This window comes from Melanostigma gelatinosum, assembly GCF_949748355.1.
Source record: "Melanostigma gelatinosum genome assembly, chromosome: 21".
NCBI lineage: Eukaryota > Metazoa > Chordata > Actinopteri > Perciformes > Zoarcidae > Melanostigma > Melanostigma gelatinosum.
In genome coordinates, this window is record NC_136654.1 from 14,767,898 (window position 1) to 14,793,696 (window position 25,799).

Below are 25,799 nucleotides of genomic sequence, written 5' to 3' on the forward strand. Positions count from 1 at the left end.
ATGAAGGTTAGGTTGAGGTAATCACAATATAAATCACAGTTAATTATTTGTATCTGAGCATTCAGACTCTGATCAGATCACAGAGAGACATTCAGGCGTAAAAGAGGGACGAGTTGACCAAACCGTTCCTGATGAATCACTGCACGCTCTCTCGTTATGTGTCAGTCACACAGAACTCTATATTTTAGCTCTTTCTGAGGAAGGACGGCAGAGTTACACAGGAATAGGAGGTTATTAGTTCGAGCAAATTCAAAAGGAGAAAGGCGAAAGAGAAAGAAGAAGGGATGGATTCCTGTACCTCCCTCCTCTGCCTCATCCTTATCAATAATGAACAAGCAGAGGAAAACCCCTGGTGGCAGATCAATGTGGATTATTGCTCTTTGTGTGTGTGTGTGTGTGTGTGTGTGTGTGTGTGTGTGTTGTGAGTGGATTATGCCAGTGTGAGCCAGTTTGCCCAGTACAATTATAACTGAATCATCCATTGAGAAGCAGAGGGATGCAAGGGCTGTATTCAGGGTGATTCATTATTGTTATCTTCTATAGAGGGAGGCACACGCACACACACGCACACATGCACGCACACACACGCACACACACGCACGCACACGCACGCACACACACGCACCCACACGCACACACACGCACACACACGCACACCGCACGCACACACACGCACACGCACACACACGCTCCCCGTCTGTCTTGTTCTGTTTTGCACACACCAAGCTGAAATAAGCTACAGTATAAAAGGTGTCTATGCAAATATATCCCCATAAAAACGCAGAATATTGTGTTCTATGTCATATGTTAATCTCTGCTTTGTGTATTCTTAGTGTCACTGTTAATAGAGAGGGTCAGGATGTTCAAGTTCTACTGTGACACTTCCTGTTCGGACTGAAGAATCCAGTCTGACATCTGGTGGCCAAGGCTCGCTACGACAACAGCCATCAGTAACATCCAAAGATAACTTTTAAAAAGGCACAATGAAGTGGATGTTCTGACCAAATTTCATATTAATAGTACGTACACAATACATACTAACTACCGATTGTCAAGATATACTGTTTTGTAGTTCGTAAACAAGACATGCATGTCATTTACCATTTTGTAACAATAATTAAAACCATAACCAAGAAGTATTATAAGGTGCATGATTTAGTTTTATACATTCAGCATAGGAATAACAGGATATCATAAAAAAAGATGATATGAATTTGGTTTTCTACTGTGTCTTCTGGTTGCATCCTTCTCTTTTCCTAGCCCTGTCGCTCTGATGCGTCTCTTCATCTCTCAGCCTGAATTCAATAAGACAGCCACGCGCGCGCGCGCACACACACACACACACACACACACACACACACACACACACACACACACACACACACACACACACACACACACACACACACACACACACACACACACACACACACACACACACACACACACACACACACACACACACAGATATGCCTCCAAACCGGTTACTCCCATGCAGCCAGAGGTAACACAATACTTTTATAGCTAATATGCTCTTTCAGTCAGCCATTAAAGGCCTACTGGAAGAGGGAGTGGCTTTATAACATGACTCCATAACCGTGTACCGGAGCAAAGAGAATATAGGGTTTGGTGAGCGCCAGCGGGTTGATAATGGGCCCAAAACACTCAGCTCAGAAGAGAGATATAAAGAATTAAAATGATGATGGAAATTTTTCAGACATGGGATGGAAAGAGATAACCGTTTTCTTTCGGTCATGGTTCATGTGACTCCGCAGAGTGAGGGAGGAGGCAGGTGGAGAGGATCAGAGGGACGGTGACGACGAAGGTCTATATTTAGCTGCATGTTTTTACTGCGAGAGTTGCATGTTACATTCCTCATCGCGGCAGCGGCGGCGGTCACGTGAGAGTTGGCGGCGGACGAGGAAGTAAAGTTCTCGTGTGCTTGGTTGGTTTTTGTCAGAGAGGGTGTGAACTTTGACCACCGAAGCCTTTCACAGACGAAGTGTGTGTGTGTGTGTGTGTGTGTGTGTGTGTGTGTGTGTGTGTGTGTGTGTGTGTGTGTGCAGGCAGATGTGAGTAAGTAAGTACAGTAAGTGGCCTTAACTCGTATGGCGAGGAGACACACGGTTAGTTCAGTGACTTGGGATTTATTCTGAAAATGTTTAAAAAATACAAGAAATGACTTTATAAACAGCAGTTCGATAACAATCAGCTATTTGTCAAAACACACAAAAGCTTCAAAAAGGTTCAAACTGAGACGCAGAATTTTGGACCTGCCTCTAATTCTTTTACATCGTATTTCTAGCTGCATAAACTCAGCATCACTTTCATTATGCCACCCACCGTTACACACCTCCACTCCACCACAACACACACAGTACATTGATGTATATTAGGTGATGTAAGTGAACGGATTGCTTTTCTTTTTTGCAAATTTGCATCTCGACATGTTGTAAGACAGAAAAATACTATAAAATATATTGTAATAATAATGGTATAAAATAGTGTAAAATAGCATATTAACACTTTGGGTAGATTCCAGTTGGAATATTATTAGAGTATATGGACCTACTATAGAAGATACAACAGCCCAGGTATAATGATACAACAATATAACCACAACTGACAGTATAACAAGCTTAAAGAAATAGTAAATAAAGAGGAATAAGTAGAAAGAGATTGCTGGAATTGCCAATATATGAATATGGGGAGCACTGGCACTTTTTCTTCCACTTCAGACACCGGGTATCCGAATCGGTATCGGGAAGGAAAAAATAAAATAGGAACATCTCTAATTACTTCACATAACAGTCCATTGTCAGTGTATGTGCACTGTAAGCTTCAGGTTTCCACATCATTGCTGCATACCGGACCACAGCTGGGTTACAAACGGAAGATCCTGCTCGTCTTTAGTTTCGTAATTTAACTTAGTTAATTCAAGTTGAGCACAAAGAGCTGACACAACAATAAGACAAATACATTTTAAACTTGTTAGTTTATCATGTTCACAACCATCTGGCTTTACAATAAATCAATCATCTTATTTACCACGAGGTTTCTTTCGTGTTCAATCCAACGTGTTCAATCCAACGTGTTTGACGGGCCCAACATGACTCTACAGTTAGCGGCTTGTGTCTGCTTGTCTGAGGGGGTGTTATCAGCGCCAAACACTCCATTATCACCGCTCGTAGAAGGCAAACTCTGATAGAGGATAAACGTCCTGTTTCCAAATCTCAAGATAACATCTTAATTTGAGTTGATTGTATTCGTGTGAAAGTGTTTGTTTTCTCCGTTTCGGTTTGTGTCCACTATCTTGACACACGCCACTGACCTGCAGTACTTACTGATTGTGTTCATTCTGGAGGGTTGATTGTGTGTGTGTGTGTGTGTGTGTGTGTGTGTGTATGTGTGTGTGTGTGTGTGAGAGAGAGGTGTGGCTCTGCACTGAAGCCTGTGATTTGTGCGTGAGTGTTTCTGGGAGAGAACGCTAGCCGCGGGTTTGCAGTGACATAGATGCTGATGTGAGCTAATGAGCCGCTTGCTGCGATATGACGGAAGACGACCAAACTTGTTCTCTTGTTATCCTTTAATCACCGTTCTGTGACGTCCTTTAGATTCCTGTAATGACTACTTTGTCACGCTGCGATCAGATGTACAGCGGGGCCTGCTTCAGTGTCTAATCGTTCCTCAAAATGCTAAACCCCAAATGTACAGGTGTGAACTTGTTGTGCATGTAGATCTTGAAATCCACAGCTATAAAATTTGACAAAGAAGCAGAGTAAGAGCAAATACTGTGGCAGTTTTAAGGTTAGATTTATAGTTTGTAAAAGACAAGATGGAGAAGCAACAATTTGTGTTTTTCTGTCAGCAACTTCTCTGGTTTCCTGACGTCTAGGAATGTCAATCCAGCCTCCTGATAAGATCAGTGTGTCACGTCAACGATGCCAAGAAAAACAAACTCCATTCTTTTCCTTTATCGAGTGTATGTCCTTCCTGTAATCTGCGTTTCTTTTCTTCCCTATATCAAATTCGATCCTGTCGTCTTGCCACTTCTCCTCCCTCCTTCTCCTTCTTGTCCTCCTCCTCTCCCTCCTTCCTCCACCTCTCCCTCCCTCCCCTCCTCTTCTCTCAAAGAAAACAGCAGCTACAATTCAGACAAACTCGAATGTCCAAATATGTAACCCAACTGTAACCAAATCAAACTACATCAGTGGTGCTCTCTGCATATTAATGATACCTTTGGATTTAAATCTTGACGACGACCAGCCAGGAGGAAATGAGTCCGAGTGGAAATCGATGTATCCCCATGGAAACAAACAAAATGTGACTTTTGCCATGACAACCACGTGAGAATTCTGTTTGGAGAACCAATCAGAGCATTGGAAAGTAAGCATTATGTCACAATCAATCAGTACATTTACTGAAGTCCTGAACATGTTTGAGGTATTTTTACTTTACTTGAGTATTTACACTACAATTCAGAGGGAAATACTGTACTTTTTACTTCACTACATTTATTTGACAATTCAGTTAAAGTTGCTGTGAGGAACTTTTAAGCGGTTATGAAACGGTCTCAATGTAACGCTGATCCTCTATGATCTTCATAAGTAGAGGAGACCATCAGAGAGAAGATGGTCTTTTTCTATACATGCAGTTCTTCTTAAAGCTCGTCATCGGTGCCACCGGGTCGGATTCTGGTGAAACCGACACCACGCTGCTGGAGACCCAGGACGTATTGCTGGACCCGCTGGAGGGAAGGAAGGCACGGAAGAACCAGAACCAGGACTGAGCGGGGCAGACTGTCAGAACCCTGCTGCAGTAGAATGAGAGGTTTCCTAAAGGGAGGCTGGTGCTCAGAAACACTACCGCCTTTCTCCACAGGAACCGCCAAAAACAACACAAAATGAAAGTTCCTCGCAGTAAGTTTAACGTCTTAAGTTACTTCCCAGATTCAGATCAAATATACAAAAAGACAGGTTGAAATTGAGGTTTTGACATTAAGCTCTAACAAATACTGCAACATATCCTAACACTAACTATAAGGGATGGCATGAACCTCCATCTGCAGTGCATGTAGATATATTAAGCTGTCAAATGTGGGAGGAATCCTTTAAAAAATAAAGAAGAAGGACAAACATATTCATCCTTTATATCTAACGTTTCCACCTGAGTGGAGTTTTATCCTTTTTAACTGACCAATCAGACGAGTGTTTTTCTGCAACACCCCAGATGAACACAAGTTAAGTGTCAGATGAAAAAGTTTAACTCACCCTCATAAAGTTAAAGAGGCTCATTTACAAAGAAGAGAATGAATCATTCACACACACACACACACACACACACACACACACACACGACTATTGAGAAAGAGCAGACACACAAACACCAGTCACAAAGAGATGGACTTTCCAACCTCCCTTGATTTACAATCCGTCTTTGTCTCTCAGGACACTCACACAATGCTAATGGCAGCAAAAAGGCCACGGTTCCACGCCTAAAATGGTCTCATCGCCAACCGCAGTGACAGCAGCAGAGCTGGAAAGTTGGATCCAGACTCACTTTCTATACCAGCGAGCCGCTTTCACAGCTGCAACATCGAGACCACTACGAGACAAATACAGGATGATTGAACCGTCTTTATGGCCGGATAACGTCACTTTATTCAACGGGGCCTTTATGATTTCAGTGTTATTAATGCTGTTGGTCTTGATGAACTGATGTTTGATTTCAAATCATTAGTTAAACATGAAATGTTGTCTAATCTGTTAATGGTGGCGGGCAACAAAGATGTTTTACGTCAGATATTAACCTTATTATCCTATTGAGAACGCGTCATATAACACTAACACTAGTTAATAGCATTGCCATTTAAATCATTTTAAACAATAAACACAAATAAAATCACATTAACAAAACTATTAAAACTGTAACTGGCAATGTCTGTCAGTTATTAAAACAATTATGCAAATAAAAACTTTAATAAATAAAAAAAATTTAATATCAGCTCGTATCGACCAGCTGATGCAGCAGATATGAACAGTTCCTGCATCTCTTTGCATCAAAATAAAACTAAAGAAAATGTGAACTGTAAAAGGTGGATGAACCCATTCATGGGAACGTTGACTCGGTGTTCCTGCTGACCCATTCATAAAGATGTGACAGAAGCACATAATACACCTCCTCATACTGTAAGACACCCTGGTGTCAGTCAGCGCTACGACCCCATGATTCCCAGTGGTTACTGCTCACACACTGGCTCTTTTTCATTCATTCATCCTTCTGTCAATGTGCAGACGCTCTTTTGTCAGTCATGGTGCTGCAAACCCACCGTGTCATTTCCCTCTAGTGTACGATTCAATGCAGACCAAGAAGCCTCCTTCTTTCAACAATATCTCCAATACAGCGTTGGATTCCTGAGATGCTGCTGCAGCATCATTTTATACTTTCATGCATAAAAGATATTCCTTCAAACCTTCACAATTAAAGCACCTTTTTAGCATCTAAATTGCGCCATCATATCCAAACCATATCAGCTGACCCACCTGGAGCTTTGCCTACACAAACATGATTGCTGTTGCTACATCTCATTGTCTTTCTGACCTTTGGCATCATAAATTCAAAATACAGTTGAGAGGTTTCGACACACTTCAAGGTTTGGATATCTGTTTTAGGCTCACATTAGGCCATCACAGCATGTTAATAGTTATTAATGCAGAATGCAGATGTGTACTTTTTTTAAACATTTGTTTGAAACCTTCCTCATGTTTTCAATGTTTAACAGCTAAAGTCGGGTTTTGTGCAGCCAACAAATGGAATAAACTGGGTTAATCATTACCGTCTGGTTTTTATCAGCACGTTCATAACTAATCCACATTTTTATTAGTGCCTGTAGAGTTAAAATGTTTGTGTTATGGTGACAGTTTGTTATTTATGTGAAATTAGTCATCAAATGTCTAAACTTCACGATTTATTTGAATGTGAATAGTGAAAGGATTTGTTTAAGCTTCTTGGTTTAAGTTTGCGAGTAACAACGCAGAACAATAAAACCAATATATTTCCTCCTGTCACCATCAAAAAACAAATGTGTAAATGTGTTTCAGCTGCTACTTATTAAGACGTGTAAATGAGAGTGTTTGTTTCGATGTCTGGTCACACTTTGCACGGGAGGGTGTTAAAATCAAGCGTCTCCAGGAAGTTACGTTCATGGACAAAACAAATATGTTTTTGGGGGAAAGGTATTGTGGACCTGACTACATATTTCATGAAGAGGTTATGTTGTAAATTAACGAAGATTGTTGAGACAGAAAGTATCAGGAAATGATTTCAGTTATATCTGATCTTGCAATAGAGCATCTGCTCATATAGAATTATTAAACCTTGTTTGACTTGCAGTGACTTATTCAAGGTGCTAAATTCTAAATTCAGAGCATGTGATTGAGGGATTGCCTCCATACGGCTCTCAACATGGCGACCAGCGCTCACATGCACTAACATGCAATAAAGCAAGGGTTTACAACACACATGGTGACTTCATTCTCAGGAAGACGTTACTCCACTATATCTTCACATAGCTAATATTTGTTTGCTGCTATATTAATGCTCTGAATATCAGAGTCAGCGGCTTTAACATGAAAGCGAAACCAGGATCTTTCCATAACTTCAACCAAAGGGCTTTTGCTGCCGAAGCCGAACCTCAGACGAGACTCAGGATGCGAAAACCTCGGCCTCTGGTGTCAAAAATCCATCACTTTGAATCTTCCAACAAGACTTTCTGAGCATAATCCAAGCAGCGATTACACTCGTCATGGCAGCGTAAACGGGAAAACTATTTGATGATGAATAACAGTCATTTCTAGGAGAGAGGGTGCATGAGTCCAAACACTCAATATATAGCTGTGCTGCTAATCTTTCAGCAATTTCACAGTCCCCCCCCAAAAAAAGGCTGCAGATGGAGAGATTAGTAAATAGAGACTTTATATACTGGCATCTTTCCTTGTATCTTGTCAATAGCTGCCATTCAGTCATCACAGGCGCTGGTCTGTCTCACCACGGCCGACTGTGTATCTGGCTCAGCTAGTCACAGGCCAGCACACACACACACACACACACACACACACACATACGAATACATGCTAATGCTACTAACCCAACATATCTCCAAGCCACCACAGTATGTGAAATACCTAGAAGCGATTCTGCACTCGCACCTTTCGACGTGTGTTTACCAAACAGCAGCTTCATCCTCTCCACAAACAAACACTGTGACTTGACATTACCTCACCACAACTGAGGTCATGTTTGCTCATCCCATTACAATGCTCTTCACTGAGCGCCCGTGTGGGTGAATCAGTAAGCTCACTGCCCTCCATGCAGCGTGCTGACTCAGCTGAACCGGACTGTTCCCCATTACAATGAGAGAGACTATGAAAAGGCTCATGTCGTATGAATTAATACACCGACTAGGCTAAACCTTTTGGTGTTCTCGTGACCTTTCGTGGTTGTTATTCATCGTTATTGTACAGGATTGACTATGAGCACAGTTTGGTGTACAGTAGAGATGCACATCACCGACAGAAGCAGATCAGGAGTAGGACTGACATTAAAGTGTTTGACGAGTGCAAAAGAAAATGGCGATTATTGTTAGTTGTTGGGATGACAATACTCGTCAATGGGGCTGTAAACAATGTGAGAAACACGGGTACTTGATTGACGCCTGAGAACCTCTGAAAGCTTCAATTACGAAAATTTTGGGGGGTCTCTAAAATCAAAGGGTAATAATTTGTCACTTGCAATTCTCATTAAAAATGTCTTTTAAAAGCGTACTAATGTCCAGTATTCACCAATGAAAATTCCCTTCATTATTCCTTCCAAACTCTTTGGAAAACACTTTGCCTCTTTATATCACCTGCAGGCTCCAGGTGGAGTGACCTTGTGTTTGAAACAGGACATAGGTGGAGCCTCCACGTGTTTGCCCTGCCACAATAAACCTGCTGCACACTCACGGCGTCCTGACAACAGCCACTTATTACTACCAGCACTGAGAAACCTCCCATTTCCCACTACAATCTGTGGTCAAACATTAATGGACAGATGGAAAGAAACCACAGACAGACATGCTGAAAAACACGCAGATCAACAGACAGTATTGGCTCAAATAAACACTTTTAAACAACATTGATCCGTGCAGTAAGTATTTAAATATATTTTATGAACGTAAAACCTGAATTTTCCCTGAAAAAGTGCCCCCCTCATCAACAAAAGGCTCACAAAGAATTGGAAGCAGAGCGCGTTAAGCCCTCCATGATGCTGGTAACAGGTCATTGTTGGAACCCTTCCAAGCATTTCCCGGTTTCATTTCACCACTCAGCTCCAAGAAGATTCCCCTCATGAAGTCTTCTCCCAACACATTAAATCAACATTAAATTCACTACATTGACACTGGAGAGATGACAAAACAAACTACTCATGTTCAGATCTGAATATTGGCAACAATCTTCTGTGGTTGCTCCTTAATTTATGTCTGTCGGTTCACAAGTTATATTCTCTTGTGAACTAACTGCCAGTAAGTCGTGTATCAACACCAGAATATTGTTTATGCTTTATTTTAAATGGTGTGGAAATGAAGCAGTGCAAAATCAGGATGCAGAACTTTTTTTTTCTTCTCAATCTTCCTGTTTTTGTGCAGAAGGCCAACATGGTTCAAGGTTTAATTTATTCCCCATGAAGCAATGCAGAGTACAAAGAACAAGATATCAATTCTCGGGAAGATGCAGCCAACTGTGACTTTAACTGGACAGGGTTATGTTTTAAGAGTGATGATTAGACAAAACCCCAAGTGGTTCTGCTGACGCTGACGGCAAAAACTGCAAGCTAACAAATATTTTGGGTAATTATTTAAGTTCTGGGAAAGGTAAGACATACAGTGGACCTGAGAAAAGACAAGAAAAGGCGTCCATATCACTCATTACAAGCGATATCACACAAATATGAAGTAATTAAACCACCATATCAATGGTTCTGCATGTTTTAGCCCCTTTATTACAAATCACATACTTTAAATCTAAACTAATGTTTGTGGAAGCTATGCCTACTGTTTTGAAAATGTTGACGTATTTTACAGGTTCAGGAAGCCATCGTTTTCCATTCATGTCTGTACAATATGAAAATTACAGTGTAGACTAAATAATAAATAATTGAATGCAGATGTTTTAAAGTGCAACTTATGGTGATTTTTATTAATTTATTTATTTGAATGTGAAATAATTTATAATAATGTTAAAAATCATTGTTTGGACTTTCAAATTTACAATAATCGAACACCAAGAAAACCACATTTGCGAAGGTGGAATCAGTAATATTGGGCATTTCTTTTATTAAAAATGACTTCAAGGATTAATCAAATTTTCTAATTTGTTGCCTGCATTGACTTATCAATTAATCAACTGATCATCTCTGAATGCCAGTCAATGGTCAATGTACCACACATCTGAGGCAACTTTCAGTCTGCTTTTTGATTGTAATACCATACAGCAAAGAATGGAAACCAACCGATGGAAGCCTGAAATAAATGAATTAGTTTGTGTCAAAAAGCTCATCTTCAACCTCTGAATATCAGGCTCCAATTATGTAACTTTAATGCAGACTTGATGAATCATGCAACTCAAGTTTCAACATTTCATAGAATAGAAAAGACAGAAATTAAATCATAAAAAAATGAAATGCTGTTCAAAAATTGTGCACGTGAATTATAAACACATGACATGTAGTTAAGGGGCTATAACGAGGTCAATGACATATCGTCTATCTTTACTATAGTATAGACTCTATACACACTCGCATGAATATAATATGTGTGTGTGTGTGCGTGTGTGTGTGTGTGTATATAGATATATTGAATGGATCAAGTCAAAACACAGGCAGCCTTCCGTAACAGATAGAGGATGGCACTATTGTCAAAGTAAACGGCTCATATTTGCTACTGTTCAGTTACAATGAAATACTTTGCTAGATTTTTGACTGTTTCTCCGCTTTTACTCCGCAGAGGAAAATAAAACTTAAAGTCAGGAACTTGGAGGAAACAAACGTTTGAGTTACACAAACCAAACAAACGACAACAAACCAAACCGGGACATTAATCCTGACATCAACATGGAGAACTGTCATTTTCAGCAGCACGCACGAGTCAAAGACCCGCTTACCTGCTCCTCGCGGTCACCTGTGGCGGAAGAAGCCATGTTGAAGAAGCTGCTCCGGTTTCACAGGTAAGTTAGTTTGGGATCACAGGAGTTGAGGAGGGACCTGCCAAATCCTCCCACCGATTGTAAAACGATTTAAACGCATAAGAGGAGGAGGTGACGTTCGCGTGCAAGCTCCTCTCTCTCTCGTGGGCTCGTGCCCTTCAGGGTTTCCCGGAAGAAGCCCGTGCAGAGACCGCGCGGAGGCTCGGCTTGTCCCGGTGTAAACTCCAGGTGAAGCGGTTCAGAATCCAGCTGCAGCCCGGAGAGACTCTCTGGGACACCCGTGAGAGAAGTTAACACAAGGGGGCAGCGTTGATCACATGAGCGTCACACAGATATAGTTGGTACAGTGGTGGTGTTACTAACAACATTTACATTAGACTTAGACAATTGTTACAATTACACCACTACTGACCCGTTGTTAAGCCCCGCCCCTCCCGCTGCATGGAGCACACACTGTCACCAACTGCACTCCTGCATAAATATACATTTTTTGGGAAAAGCAAAAAAAGCGATTGCTCGGAGAATCAGACAGGGTCTGTGATATATATTTGAAGGATATATCAGGATGTCAAAGTGATTCAGCAGCAGAAACAGGTTATATTATATGTCTGAAATAATTTGTGTAATTTAAAACAAAATATAAACTTTTTTAAGAAAAAAATGATTTAACAATTTTATTTTTTCACAATTATATTTTCACAAGCAGGAAATATCTGTCCAGTAGTTATGTTTCATGGTTAGATGTGCCCGGGCGTCGGCCATGTCTCTGTCAGTCGAGGGTCTGTGGACCATCATTGCTCCATTTGGACCATCGGGAATGAGAGTTCAAGTCTTTCCTCGTCGTCGTCTGTTATTGGTCCACGTCCACTTCTGGTGTCACATGAGTGGTTGTAGGAACCTCTCACTGCGTCTCCAGTTGTTCCCAGGTCCTCATGTGACTTGTCTGGGCTGCCTAGTTGGGACATGGCGTGTGCGGCCTGCTGCATGAAGTTGGTCGACGGAGGAGATCGTGCTCGTGAGGTTGCTGGCAGGAGTGCTGGTTAGAGATGGGTCGAAGTCAGGCTGTCTTGGTGTGGGTGGGCCCTGCTGTGCTGCTGGACCGGGTGCTGGACCGGGGCCACATATAAGCGTGCTGCTTATCAGGCTGGGATCATCTGGGGCCAGACAACTATCTCCAGGCCAGACATCGGCAGTCCTACTGATTGGGGGTGGACACAGAAAGGAGAGAAATGGCAGGTTTGTTGGTCGACGTTCCCCCCCTGTAAGAAAAGTTGCCATGGGAGGTGCAAGTGCTTTCAGTTGGGACTTCCATGTACTGCAGCTGCATATGTGAGCAGTAGCAGTTGGAAGATGAATGTGCCCGATGACCGTACCTTTGTGCGGAGTTACTGCAGACATTCAGATCGAAATGATACCCCCTGAACAGTGACATTGACATGAATGCACCTAAATGTGGCGGTACATATTAGTTTGAGGCTAAGTCCTCAAACTACGTATGGATTTTGTTCATATTACGGTGTATTTCCGTTACCAGTACAATGTTTAGTACATTTAACAGTGACAAACTGATTTTTTTACGAATAATAAATTCAAAACATACGAGGTTGCCTGTTAAATGTATAATGCATTATATCTCCATTGGCAGCACAGTGGTCCGTACATTTAACAGTAACCAAATGTATTTTTTAAAAGAAATAAATGCAAAAATTACGGTATGGATTCTTTTTCATATCACGGTGTATTTCCGTTATCAGTACAATGTGTAGTACATTTAACAGTGACAAAATGTATTTTATACAAGAAATACATGCATAAATTATTGTTTTGGCTGATATATATATATATACGGTGTTTCACTGTCAGATAAACTGAATAACCGATTTACAATTTACGGTCTCTTACTGTTGTGATTTAACAATTTTTCACCGTAAAATTCACTGACCTTTCTTACAGTGTATACATACATGAAGTACAAGTGTGTTTACAGGGGTGTTAGGTGTGAGAACAATGTTTATCTTTTAGCCATGATTTAATACCTATTAAAAACATTACAATTATGTTGCATTTTCAACTCAGTTGGTAGACAGTTCCATAGTTTTTCTCCTTTTAACAGAGAAGACTGATTGTCCAAATGAGGTTTTGCGTAATGCAATGCGACAGTTCCCGTTTACTGAGACCCGTGTGTTCACTCTGGTGTGTTCACACTGTGCTGCTGTCGTGTAACAAATGCATTAAGCAGGGAAGGAGCATGACCATGTAAGCATTTAAAAATAAGCATTAGGTTGGAATAACCTATGAAACCTTCAAAGCTGAACACATTGTTTTTCTAAGATCTGACAATGGTGCCACCTCATTGGAGTAGTAGTGCTCGTGCTCACCTGTATTGACTTCTCCTGACGAGAACACGCAGCTAGGGGGGGGGGGGGAACAATCTTTTTGGCCCCACACTGAATCTATTTGAGGGCGCTGATTGGCTAAATTGTATGTCACTCATTTATATCTTTAATGAGCAATTAAACTGCTTCATAGACCCGCCGCTTTTGGGCAAAAACGATTTGGCCCCCCCAGCTGAGACATGTCGTGCGGAGAGGACGAGGCGGAGAGGACTGAGGGGATTTTTTTTTGTGGCTCAAGATGGGGCCAGGCCCCATGGCCCTCTATTGGCCAGCCGCCACTGCATGGTTCTAGTCATCTCTTTCGACAACAAACAGCTGAATACTGCAGCATCAGCACCTGTTGTGTGTGTTACATGAGGGCAGCGATTCATTTAGTTTATTAGGATCCCCGTTGGCTACATGATTGCAGAAGGGGGTTCTTCCTCGGGTCCACAAAACTCTCAAGACTTAAGTGACAACACAACCACTACAATTCACACATTTATATTATAGAATAAACTGATCCACACTGACAGATGCTCCACAGCCGTAAGAACCAACATACAACACATTTGTATTGGGTTTGAAACTTAGACGAGTCTTTTAAACTCCTCAATTTTTTTTTATTAACATTTTAAATCAAATGTTAGTTTTGTACACAAAAAAGCAGAAACTGTTTCATAATATTTCCATAGATGCTCAGCTCAAAGTAAGCCTGCTTACATGAGACCCAGAATAGCTGCAATAACATTTCGTCGCCATGTCTAGTGTATGGTCCATTTTATTTGTGTTATTTTAACCTTCCTTATAGCCCTGAAATGTTTATCCTGGTTCAATCATTCACAAACACTTTGTAACTTTGTTTTGAAGAGAGCTGTATGAATAAAGTTAATTATTTTTATTATAATAAATAAACAACTCGCCAACTGGAGGAAGAGAGCGTCCAGCCAACAACTAAGAAAGGATTCACTCTGGCTGCAGCCAACGAGTCTGTCCAGCTAAACCCCCAGAATGCACTGCAACATTTGTTCTGCACAAAGATGTGTTTTACAGAATCTTTGTTTTAGATGACTAAAGCAAACACACACAGCAGAACTAAACTGTTGTTGTGGGTGTTTAGAAAGGCTGATGCACAAGCGGTGAATTGTTTCAATCAAAGACTGAAAAAACAAAGAAGATGGTGTGATTTCATTCCATTTATTAGACGTTAGCGTACAGTGTGTCGATCTGTGGCTGGAAGAGAGTTTTGAGCTCGGCCCTCTTGGCCTTCAGAGTTGGAGTCAACAGGCCGTTCTCGACGGTGAACTGCTCCGGGTGGAGGTACAGGTCTTTCACCTGCATCAGGGAGGAAGAGGAGGAAAGTGCAGATGCTTAAAAAGTTTGATTGATTCATCCCTAGAATCATTGAGTGAAAGTGCTTTTTAAGTTTTTGGGGAACTGAATGCATCCATTTTGACACAGAATGACAATTCTCTGGTTTGTGTTAAGTCTGCCGTCCCTTTTATACGACATATTTTATGTTGTTTCACCTTTTATGTGACGCTTGTGCGAAACATTTACGCTGCCATCTTGTATAAGGGATTCAAAATCTCAATGGGATTGTCTTTGCTAAATAAAGGTTAAATTAAAAAAATAAAAATAAATGTAAAAGGAGGGAGGCAGAGAGTGAGAGAGGGAGGGAGGCAAGCAAGCCTGCCTCCCTCCCTCCCTCAGCTTGATTGCATGCCTGCCTCCCTCCCTGCCTTCCGCCATCCCTGCCTTGCAGAGAGGGGGGAGGCAAGCAAGCCGAGAGGGAGACAAGCAAGCACCGAGTGAGGGAGGCATGCAAGCAAGCAGGGAGGCAAGCAAGCAAAGAGGGAGGCAAAGAGGGAGGGAGGCAAGCAAAGAGGGAGGGAGGGAGGCAGGCAAGGAAAGAGGAAGGCAGGCAGGCAAAGAGGGAGGGAGGCAGGCAGGGAGGGAAGGAGGGAGGCAAGCAAGCAAAGAGGGAGGCAGGCAGGCAAGGAAAGAGGTCTGACTTTATTTAGAAGTTGTTGCACCCAGTTTAAACTACTGGAGAGAGAGCGTAGAGAGGAAATGAGCAGAGCGTCTGACGTCTGCATGGTCTTGATGCAACTTCAGGACATTTCTTTGAACAGAACCTGCTCATTTTGACCACCAGAGGGTGAACACGAGTCAGGTTTAGTGAAACGTGAAGCAGCAGAGATGTTGATAAATCTCCCACATTTTCAGTTAAGTGTTGAGTTACGACTTATTTCTACGAATTACTCTGACTTGATGAATTTATTAAATTGGAATAAGAAGTTTGCATACACATCATTTGGGGAAATCACAAGGAGTGTTTACCTGCTCAAATGACTTGAGTCCTGCTTCTCTGCCCAGTTTGGTCATGTCTGAAAGAATGGCGCTCTTCATTTCCTGTGAACAAAATAGGTCAGTTATTAAAACATGAAATATAAATATACATTCACAAACTACCCAGACATTTTTGTATTTAAAGTGCATTAATTCTATTTAGACGTTTATTTTGTTCTTCTACATTTTGAATGAAAGACTTTCTCTGGTATTTAGACACTAATATTCTTACTGAATAAAAGAGCCAAGTACTTCTTCCACCGCTGCACACTGAACTATATTAAATAGACTCCAGATTATCTGTCTACAGTTGGTTTGTTTTCTACATGTCCTGCAGACAGGTGTGAGGCGACCAGACAGAAACCGTACTTTGTTTTTGCAGAGTTCTTCAATCGAGCCTTGGCACCCAAGACTTTTTGCTAAACCCGGCAGGACTTCTGGGTCCGGGACCACGATGGCGATCAGGCAGGACTGCAAACAGAGGTAAGCAGTTTGGTTATCAGAGGGTGTGTGTGTGTGTGTGTGTGCGCTGACTGTATATGCACAGACGCTGGTTTTACCTGCAGACTGTCTCCGTGCACGAATACTTGGGCCACAGGTCCACTGCGTATATATACATTCTCAATCTTCTCCGGGGCTATGTACTCCCCCTGAGCCAGCTTGAAGATATTCTTCTTCCGGTCGATAATCTTCAAGACTCCATTCTAGTCACAAAACAGTCGGATATGAGAAATCAGTTTCTCAAAAGGTTTATAAGTTATGGAACTCTTTCATGCCACCAGAATGCCCTTTCTTAAAAAAAATATACAATCTGCAAAACCCAAACACTATACATCTGGTTCTTGATGGCTTGTGGTTCTACTTATTCATTATCAGGGTTGTTCGTACCGGAAGCCATTTTCCGATATCCCCAGTGTGGAGCCAACCGCCTTCATCCAAGGTCTCTGCAGTTCTCTTTGGGTCTTTCAAGTACCCCTTGAACACATTTCTGCCCTGGATACAGACCTGGAAAAGAGCGAGAAACGATAGAACTAAAAATACGTTTTATTTAAAAGTCTTAACATTACATATTCCTGAAGCTTTTATAAGTGGGCAAGTACAATCTACGAGTCTGATCCGTCATAAACAATAAACTGAACAGTAAATATGACAGTTTAGATTAAATCCTTTAGGTTCATTCCAGAACAGGTTTAATGTGCGATAAGTGGCTTCGCTGTTCACTAAACGCAGCAATACACAATGTTAAAATTAAAAAAACAATTTTTAAAAAATAAAATAAATAAATAAAAACTTCAGAACTTGCCTGAGAATCACATTCGAAGATATTTGTCTGAACATAAACTGCTGCATTGCAGACACACTGCTAATTGGCGATTCGGCACACTTGAATGGTGCCATTTTGCCAAAATGTAAACAATAATAGGTTAAAAAATAAAAACATGGCTCAAGTTATAGCCCACAGCATGAACTGAATCCATGTTAACGGTATACTTCCCGTTTACTAATTATGGGAATGGTAGTTCTAATGTTAACTTCAAGCAGAAAATCCCGGTCATCAACCTCTTCCATCATCTTACCTCTCCTTCTCCGTTTGAAGCAAAGTAGTTCATGTCTTCAACATCCACCAACTTCACGACATTACAAGGCAGCGGCACCCCAACGTGTCCTGATGGTAGAAGATCACGTCAATGAATTCTTGCTTATTAATACACCAAAATGAATTTGATCACATACATAGTTTGTGAAAAGCCGACATTAAAACTAATATGAAGGTAATGTGATTTATATGCAGTGAAAGAGGAAGAATTTTAATCTCCTAAAATACCACTCTACAAGTACTCTATTACAAGTAGAAGTTCTGCATTTAAAATGTTACTGTTGGGTTGTTGAAAAGTATATTTTGTATGCAAGATCTTAATTTGTAAAGCAACTATTCTGTTGTGGAGTAAAAAGTAGAAATACTTCTACTCCATATTAAAGTAGTAAACGTGGGACAGGTGAGGTTGAGCTGTGTACCTGAGGCGGCGTCTCCTGGCATTGTGAAGGTGCAGCCGGCTGTGCACTCTGTCTGACCGTACGCCTCAAAGATCTAAGAGTCAGAGCACTCAACTGTGAAATCATTTACAATAAAGCCAACTTACACCCCAGAACATATGGCATTGAATTTAGTTATTTTATAGAGGTCATTTTAAAGAGATGTCCATGTTTCAAGGAGAAAAAAAAAAAAAAAAAAGTCTTAAACTGACATCTTTAAACAGATTTCCTGAAATATAATAATCTGATAAAATAACTATCCCCAGAAGGGAAATGTTGCAGCAGCACAAGGACATAAATACAGATAAGTAGAGAAAAGTCGAAAGAAAACTAGAAGTAAAAATAGAAACTTTACAAGAGCAAATAAAAGCCAAAACTACAGGGCAAGAGTGATGCTAGTTAAGGTACAGATAGATATCTCTCTCATTCATTCATGATAGATAGATAGATATATAAAGTAAATGATGTAATAAAATCAGTCCCAGACGTGACTGGAGGTCCAGTAAAATTGATCCTCTAATAACATCTGTATGTTAAATCTTTACCTAATTACCTGGATAGTTTTATTACCTGGCAGCCCAGAGTAGCCCGGAGGAAGTTGAGCACGGAGGGAGATATGGGAGCTGCTCCCGTCACCATCACCCTCACTCGTCCTCCCAGAGACTCCTGCAGTCAACGTTACCATTGAAGCAACGGTTACACTGGCTTTGTTTCTACGCCACATAATCTGTTTGTATGAGCAGAGGCGGCGCTGTACCTGCACTTTGTGGAAGATGAGTGTGTCCCATATGCTGTCTTTCCTGATGACGCCCTCCTTCACCTCAGCAAACTTCCTGGCCACGGCAAAGTTCAGCAGCCACTTCTTGAAAGACGACTTGGCTCCACTCTGAACCTGGTGACGGAAGTTTGATTACAGCATTTAAAATGAGAAACTAGAAATGTTTAAAAGCAGAATGAGAGGAAAGCGGGCTGCTGTATCCGACACAAATCACCAGCAATGACATGTAGTGAAGTGAGTAAAAAGTACAATATTATCCTCTGAAATGTAGTGGAGTAAAAGTAAGGTGGCATGAGAAGAAAATACTCGAGTACATGTTGGTTTCATTCCACCACTGTGAATCACTGACTTTGTCGTAGACGCGGTTGAGAAGTCGAGGCACGACGGGGAAAATGGTGGGCTGCAGGGTTTTCATGTCGTCCGGCAGCAGTCGGATGTCTCCCTGGAAGAATCCCACTTTAGCGCCAACACCGTACATCACCGTCTACAAAAAACAGACAGGCGGTCATCACGTCTTAAGTCTCATCTACAGACACTGTAAACGGGCTTAAGTGGTCAGAGTCTCACCTGTACGACCCTCTCGAACATGTGTGCTAAAGGCAGGAATGAAATGCTGACATCCTGGGTGGATGGAGAAACGGACGCCTGAGGGACGGAGAGGCTCCGTTAGCAACATGTGCTGTCAAAAATATTTCACTTAAAATGACATCTAATGGTTCTTAAACTCACCTCAAAGGTTCTGATGACGCCTGCAGCGTTTGAAACGACGTTCTCGTGAGTCAACATCACTCCCTTGGGATTTCCTGACAAGGAAGTGAAATATTTTACCCTTTGAGACATTTTATTTCAGGCAACACTATTGGAACCACACAAGTAGTCGTTTGTAACAATGGCGTAGATTTTGGAGTTTTAACATTTTCCCGGCTCAGTCAGGCATCAGCTTAGCGTGGCTCAAAATGAACTCAACCGTAGCCGTTCTTGCTCATTCTGCGTCGTCTCATGTAAGATTCAAACATCATGGAGGGACACGATCGGTCTCCCTTTTCTTTACGATTCATTAGATCAAACCCTGCTGTTGGAACAGAAAATGATCACCTGTTGTGCCGCTGGTGAAGCAAATAATACTGAGGTCCTCTGGCTTTGGTGGCTGTTGAGGACATGAAATCAGCACATCAGAGCCGCTTATTTAATCTCATAGAAATGGATTTCATGAATATATCAGAAGGAAACTTACAATTGGCTGTTCCAGGTTACTCTGCCCCAGAGCCTGGAGAACAAAAAACATGTTTTTAATCATGTCTGCTTCTTCTGACCATGTCACATGTGCAGACGCTAAAACAATTGAAGCCAAGATAAAAAGCATGAGTTACCTCCACGTCCCGCATCAATACAACGTCCACCCCACACTTGGTACCCCGCTCCACCAGCTCAGAGTCGAAAGGGTCCATGATGACGATGGTTTTGAGGACCGGTGTCTGGCCCGTCTCCCGGGTCTGCAGCAGTGTTTCTGCTTTTCTTTGATTGTCACAAAGCACCGTGGAGATATCCGCTGAAAGAAAAGAAAACTTTAAAAACTGTATTGACAGTATAATAATAATAATAATAATAATAATAATAATAATAGCAAAAGTTCACACAAGTGCTGGTATGAGGCAAGCACTCGATCACATTGAATTTGTTAATACTAATGATGTAGTTTTAGTAAGACAGAGTACAAAACGCTCTTTGTCTCGTGATACATTATCCAGAGGTGGTCACATAAGCAAAAAGAAGCGCCGCAGACTGAAGGAGCCGTTGTGGTAAATCAGTGAGAAGAGATTAAGAGGAAACTCAACACAGACCCCTGGGGATCATTAAGAGTGCAGGAAAAAGCTCCAATTACCTTGGTCGATAATGAACACGAGAGCTTCAGGTCCCAGGGTGTCGTACAGGGGGACGGCTACCATGGAGTAGGTGTAGCAGGCCAGTTCACCAATAATCCACTGCCAGGAGGAGAGAACGAGAGTTTACGGTTTGTTGTTCAAACTTAAGACACCCTGTTATCCCTTCAGCCACACTCACCTCAGGTCTATTCTGAGCAAAGATGCCGATAAAAGTGTCCGAGTTCGGCTTCAAACCCTTGTGAAGAAGCCCTGAACCCAGGTGCTCCGCTCTGTCAGAAACCTACAGGAAGTGAATTTAAAAAAAGGTCAGCTGGAGTGCACAGAAGTTCATCTTTACCGTGTTTCTTTTCCCCCCTATTAATCTTGACGTTTCACCTGCTGGTACTTCAGCCACCGGTACGGCATTCCTGGTTTTCTGTAGCCCAAGCATGGTCCGTTTCCTGCAAGTGACAACATTAAACTAAATGTTTTTTTTCTAAATCAAATGGTGAAACTCCAGCTTTCTTTTTATATACCAATCTCATGTCTGTGCATTGGATATGAAGCTACAGCCAGGAGACAGTTAGCTGATCTTCTCATCTAACTCGCAGCAAGAAAGTGAATAAACAAACGAGTTGAACTTATTTGACGACACCGGTTAACCAATTTGTGTTTCACATAAAGGAAGGGGACTTCAGTCGTTTAACACTGCGAGTGGAGTCAGCAATTCTGGATAAAATTGGTGATGGGACTAGAATTGCAGACTGCACCTTTCATGTCTTATTCGTGACCTCAATAAAGGACTAAAACGCACCATTAACAATCATAAGTTTCGGTGGAGTCATCGATAACAGCCAGTAAAGAAAGTAATCACCTGAAACTCTCAGACCCCTCTGGAAGACCTCATAGATGGTCGTGGCGTCATCGTAGTAATACGACATCAGGTTGTTGTTGTCCTCGAGCAACGCGGTCTTCCTCGCTCCATCCTGTGGACATCAAGCAGAATCAACATGAGAACTATTGTTCAGTACCTCTGTGGTATACAACGACTGATGAATATGTAACCGGACAGCTCGGCACTCTTCACCTTGATGCCCAGAGTTTGACTGTTGAGGTCGACGGCGGTGCGGAGGGGATTGGGCCGCGTGTTCAGGTACAACAAGGTGGCAGCTGCCACTGCAAACAGGGTGAAGATGGCCGGGAGAGGAAGAGGAGAGAACAGAAACTCGAGGAGGGCGTCCATGGTGCAAGGTCTGCTGGGATGCAGACAACCGCCGTGTTAAAATATTTAGCCATCTTGCACTTTGACATTTAAACAAAGTTCACTCCAAACCGTGGCCATATTTTAGATATAAGGTCCTTTGATTCAATTCTGAGCTTTGACGCCGCTCTTGGTTTAAGCTGCATTCCAAATCATACTTATATATTTCTACTTTTAGTACATGAGCAGGTCTTACAAGGTGCATAGCGTTGCATGCAGATTGGAACACAGTCTGTCATCTTAACATGGCACCTTGCACTTTCTTGCTCATATCTGCTACGCTAAAAGGATTGTGGTTCAGAAAAGGCAGTGAAGCATGCTGGCTTGCAAACTGCAAAAGTCAACTGGATGCATTCGATTAGAACATCCGGTATTTGACATACTGTGTATTCGGACATACTAAATCTTTCCTTGGCGACCTTAAGAGTATAGTAGTATGGTATTGGAATGCAAAGTGTCTCAACTCGAGGTCAAAGTCAATATGACTTGTGCAACAGTTATTGATGATCACTCCAGATAGAGTCCAACCCATAAACACTCAAGACACACACACAACACAAAAGACTGATGACTCACAGTGAGGTACGCAGCGCATCAATTAAAACACCTGTATCGACATTCCTCGTATCTACACACTGTTAAACTGATGCCGCATGAGATTAGAAACGTGTCACAAATGCAGCTTTCTTTAAATCTTCTTAAGCATATTCAGTTGTCTTGACCTTTGAGACCGATTGTCTCATGTGTCATAATTGTTAACGACACTGAGGTAAGGGCTAATTATTTTATGAGAACATATCAAAAGTCTAATTAGGAACAAGCACATTTTATGGCATTTGAGTAACAGCATTTAAAGGCAACGCAATAAGCTTATCTCAGTGTGAAAAATGGATGACCCTCACATTTTAGTATCGGTTTATTTTTGTTTCCATTGCCGAGCAACATTAGATTTGGCTTATTTCATCTCTTGTTGTATCTATAATAATAAATAAATTATTAATTGTTGCTTTTACTGTTCTTGAGGAAGACTTTGTGGAAGCTAATTTGGGATCCAAAAAAAAACCTTTAACCAGGTAGTCCCATTGGGATTAAAAATCTGTTTTGCAAGATGTAAGTAACAATACTACACAACATTAAGGAGCAGTTTTTGTTTTTTATGCTTATGTGTTGCTAAGAAGACACCCCAGAAGATGGGTCACTCAGGTATAGTTCCATCATTGTTCAAAGTCAAGGAATAACTTTATGATGTTAGTTGTAATGAATAAATATATTTTAAAATCAAGTACATTTCTCTGCATTTATAGTTTTCTATCGTACCGAACCCAACCGTGAATTTTGTGAACCGTTACACCCCTACTCATTTGATAAATCCATTATCTGTGATTTCAATGGCCGATGCCACAGCTCTCCTACCTGCTGTCGGTCCTCTGAAGTGTTCCAGTCTGCTCCTAGTTGACGGGCGTTTGTGCGCAGCTGATCTACTTCCTCTCGTCTGAAAGGCGATTCACAAGAGTGAGAACTCAAAAACAACCTTTGCTCTTCACTCCCACTGATAAAGAAACATGAGCACAGACTTCTACACTCTTCCAATGTTCAACGCCGTGATATTACTGTTGTGTATTTTGCAATTTATTATGCTGGTTATTTCAAAAACAATCACCTCTACCAACAAATACAATTTCAGTCCAGATAGAGAACCACTTCTATCCGAGACATTGTTTAGAGGCCAAGATGCTGCAGTAGATTAAAGGTCAACACTCTTCTCTGCAGTTTGTGTTCAAAGTTCTCACATTTCAACAACAAGACATCAAACCTGACAAATTCATTTTGAAATAAGAAACTTTTACAGTAAGTTAACCAACACGTGGAGTGTCATACAATGCGTTTCAGGTCAAGTTGTATCTAGATTCCTCAAATGCTACAGAAATGAATTTAGCCTCATTCATATATAAACGTGTTGGACAAACCAATAGAAAAGGTGAACGAGCGTGGATGTGGATTTTTCAGATAAGTTTGAGGAGCGACTGTGGTTTGCATGTTCCACATTTGATCATAAGTGAGTCATGCAGTGTGGGACTCGCACTGGTCTGGGTCATTACTCGGTCTGGGTTTAGGCGGTCTTGACTAAAACACTGCCACAAACTGCAGCCTCCAAAATGACCAAAAGTCATTTAAACAACACCTCTCTTAAACACTTACACCAAAAAACTGAACATTACAAACATAATGATCACAATGATTACAAACCTTGATGAATAATCAGTCTCTACTTTTCCTGAAAAGTTACATGAGACTGATAGAAGAGCAGAAGACTGGCCTCTAACAGACCAGTTTAACATCTTTCAGAAAGCAAAGTTCTGTAGACTTAACACTGAACATTAATTAACTTGAATAAAAACACCAGGTCAGAAACATATCAGTTATGAGTTACTTGATGCGTCACACTGAAGTAGACAGATAAGCTGGAATTGCACCTCGCATTCGATCACACCGATTAAAGTGAGACAATGCATGCAACATTTACTCGACAGCAGCCACAGTGAAGACGTTACAAAATAATGGTAATTGCTAAAATCATAAAGAAGTTCAAAAAGACAAATATATCTAGTTTGTATGCTGCATTCAGCTGCTCATGAATTTAACTTTTCATTTGCAAGAGGAGGATTTAATCCTTTAAAAACCTGAGTTGTTGAAATCTAATTATCCAAACAGACATTTAACGTAATGTCAAGATGCATAAATTACTTTTCTGCACTTCAAGCTTTCTGTATTCACTTAGCAAACACACGTCTAACACGACCTCTTGAGAGAGTTACTTGATTAATTTCTGTTGGCCAGTGAGCTGACGGTAAAGGTTCATTAGGAGAAGCTTTGAGAGGTTACCTGGTGGGATTAGCAGAGGTGGTTTGAGGCAGAGCTGAGCAGGGATCTCCTCCGGGGAAGGGAGAGGGGAAATAAAGAAAGAAGCTGAACTCAGCAACACCATTAATGCACACACAATCTGCCCACCTGTGATCATTAGCACCTTAAACTGCACACAGGTGTGTGAACTTCTCTCCGCCACCAAGCAAGGCTCAACCTGCCTCATCTGGTTTCTGCAGAAAACACTCCCAGGAGGTGTGCAACTCAGTTCTCACTTTGGATTTAGCTGTCTTTTGAGTTGTCCTAAATCAAATGAGTCCATTCTCAGAATAAAATCTGTTCTACACGTGCATGCAGTGGACATGTGTCCCTGTTAGAGAAAGAAAGAAATCATGATGAACTTTGACACTGGATTTATGAGCGATAACTAAAGGCAAACTTGTTGTGGTACCTTTGGAGTTTACTGATTTATGATTGATCAAACCATTTAGAATTTTTTTTTTATTGTACTTTTTATTGTAAGCACTTAACAAGACTAATCTAATCATCAAGTCCTCCATGATCGCTTAAAAGAAGCCGAATTAATTCAAAGGGCATGATCTTCCCAATGTTGGGGGCATTGTGTTTCTCTAGATATGAACTAACATTGTAAGTGATCGCTAAGGGCTATCTTTGAGGTTCATAATGCAAAAGAACGAAGAGAGGACATCTGAAATGCTGAGTTTTGGAGGTATCAGCCGTAGATGTCTGCCTCTTCTCCAATATAACAGGCTTGGCTTAAAGGCACATTTGAAAAACTGAACAGCGATGTCTCTTTCCAGACATCATGACTGAAGATAATCCACAGACCTTGTTGTGAGCAGGTTTATATAACACGACGGGGCGACTCACACCAAAATAATCTAAAAATATGTGTTTTTGATTTGGCGGGTGAACTTTCCCTTTAAGAGGATATTGAGCTGGGATCATATGCTCAAGCATGGGGCCTTTTATGTGACAGAAGAACACACTCTAATGAAGAGAACAAAATAAATA

At 41.3% G+C, this 25,799-nt stretch overlaps 1 protein-coding gene across 1 annotated transcript; it reads right to left on the minus strand.

Annotated features, from left to right (window-relative positions):
* Positions 1–14,815: 14,815 nt before the first annotated feature.
* Positions 14,816–21,884, minus strand: acsl5 (acyl-CoA synthetase long chain family member 5; the record flags this gene model as incomplete). The annotated part of the gene is made up of 20 exons (XM_079292683.1): positions 14,816–14,950; positions 15,959–16,030; positions 16,337–16,438; positions 16,528–16,671; positions 16,856–16,972; positions 17,545–17,633; positions 17,984–18,056; positions 18,572–18,667; positions 18,759–18,893; positions 19,129–19,263; positions 19,347–19,424; positions 19,509–19,582; positions 19,875–19,926; positions 20,014–20,046; positions 20,150–20,328; positions 20,662–20,761; positions 20,841–20,942; positions 21,038–21,102; positions 21,516–21,627; positions 21,729–21,884. 20 exons carry the CDS (start codon positions 21,882–21,884, stop codon positions 14,816–14,818), a joined length of 2,049 nt encoding a protein of 682 aa, XP_079148809.1.
* Between the last annotated feature and the right edge of the window lie 3,915 nt (positions 21,885–25,799).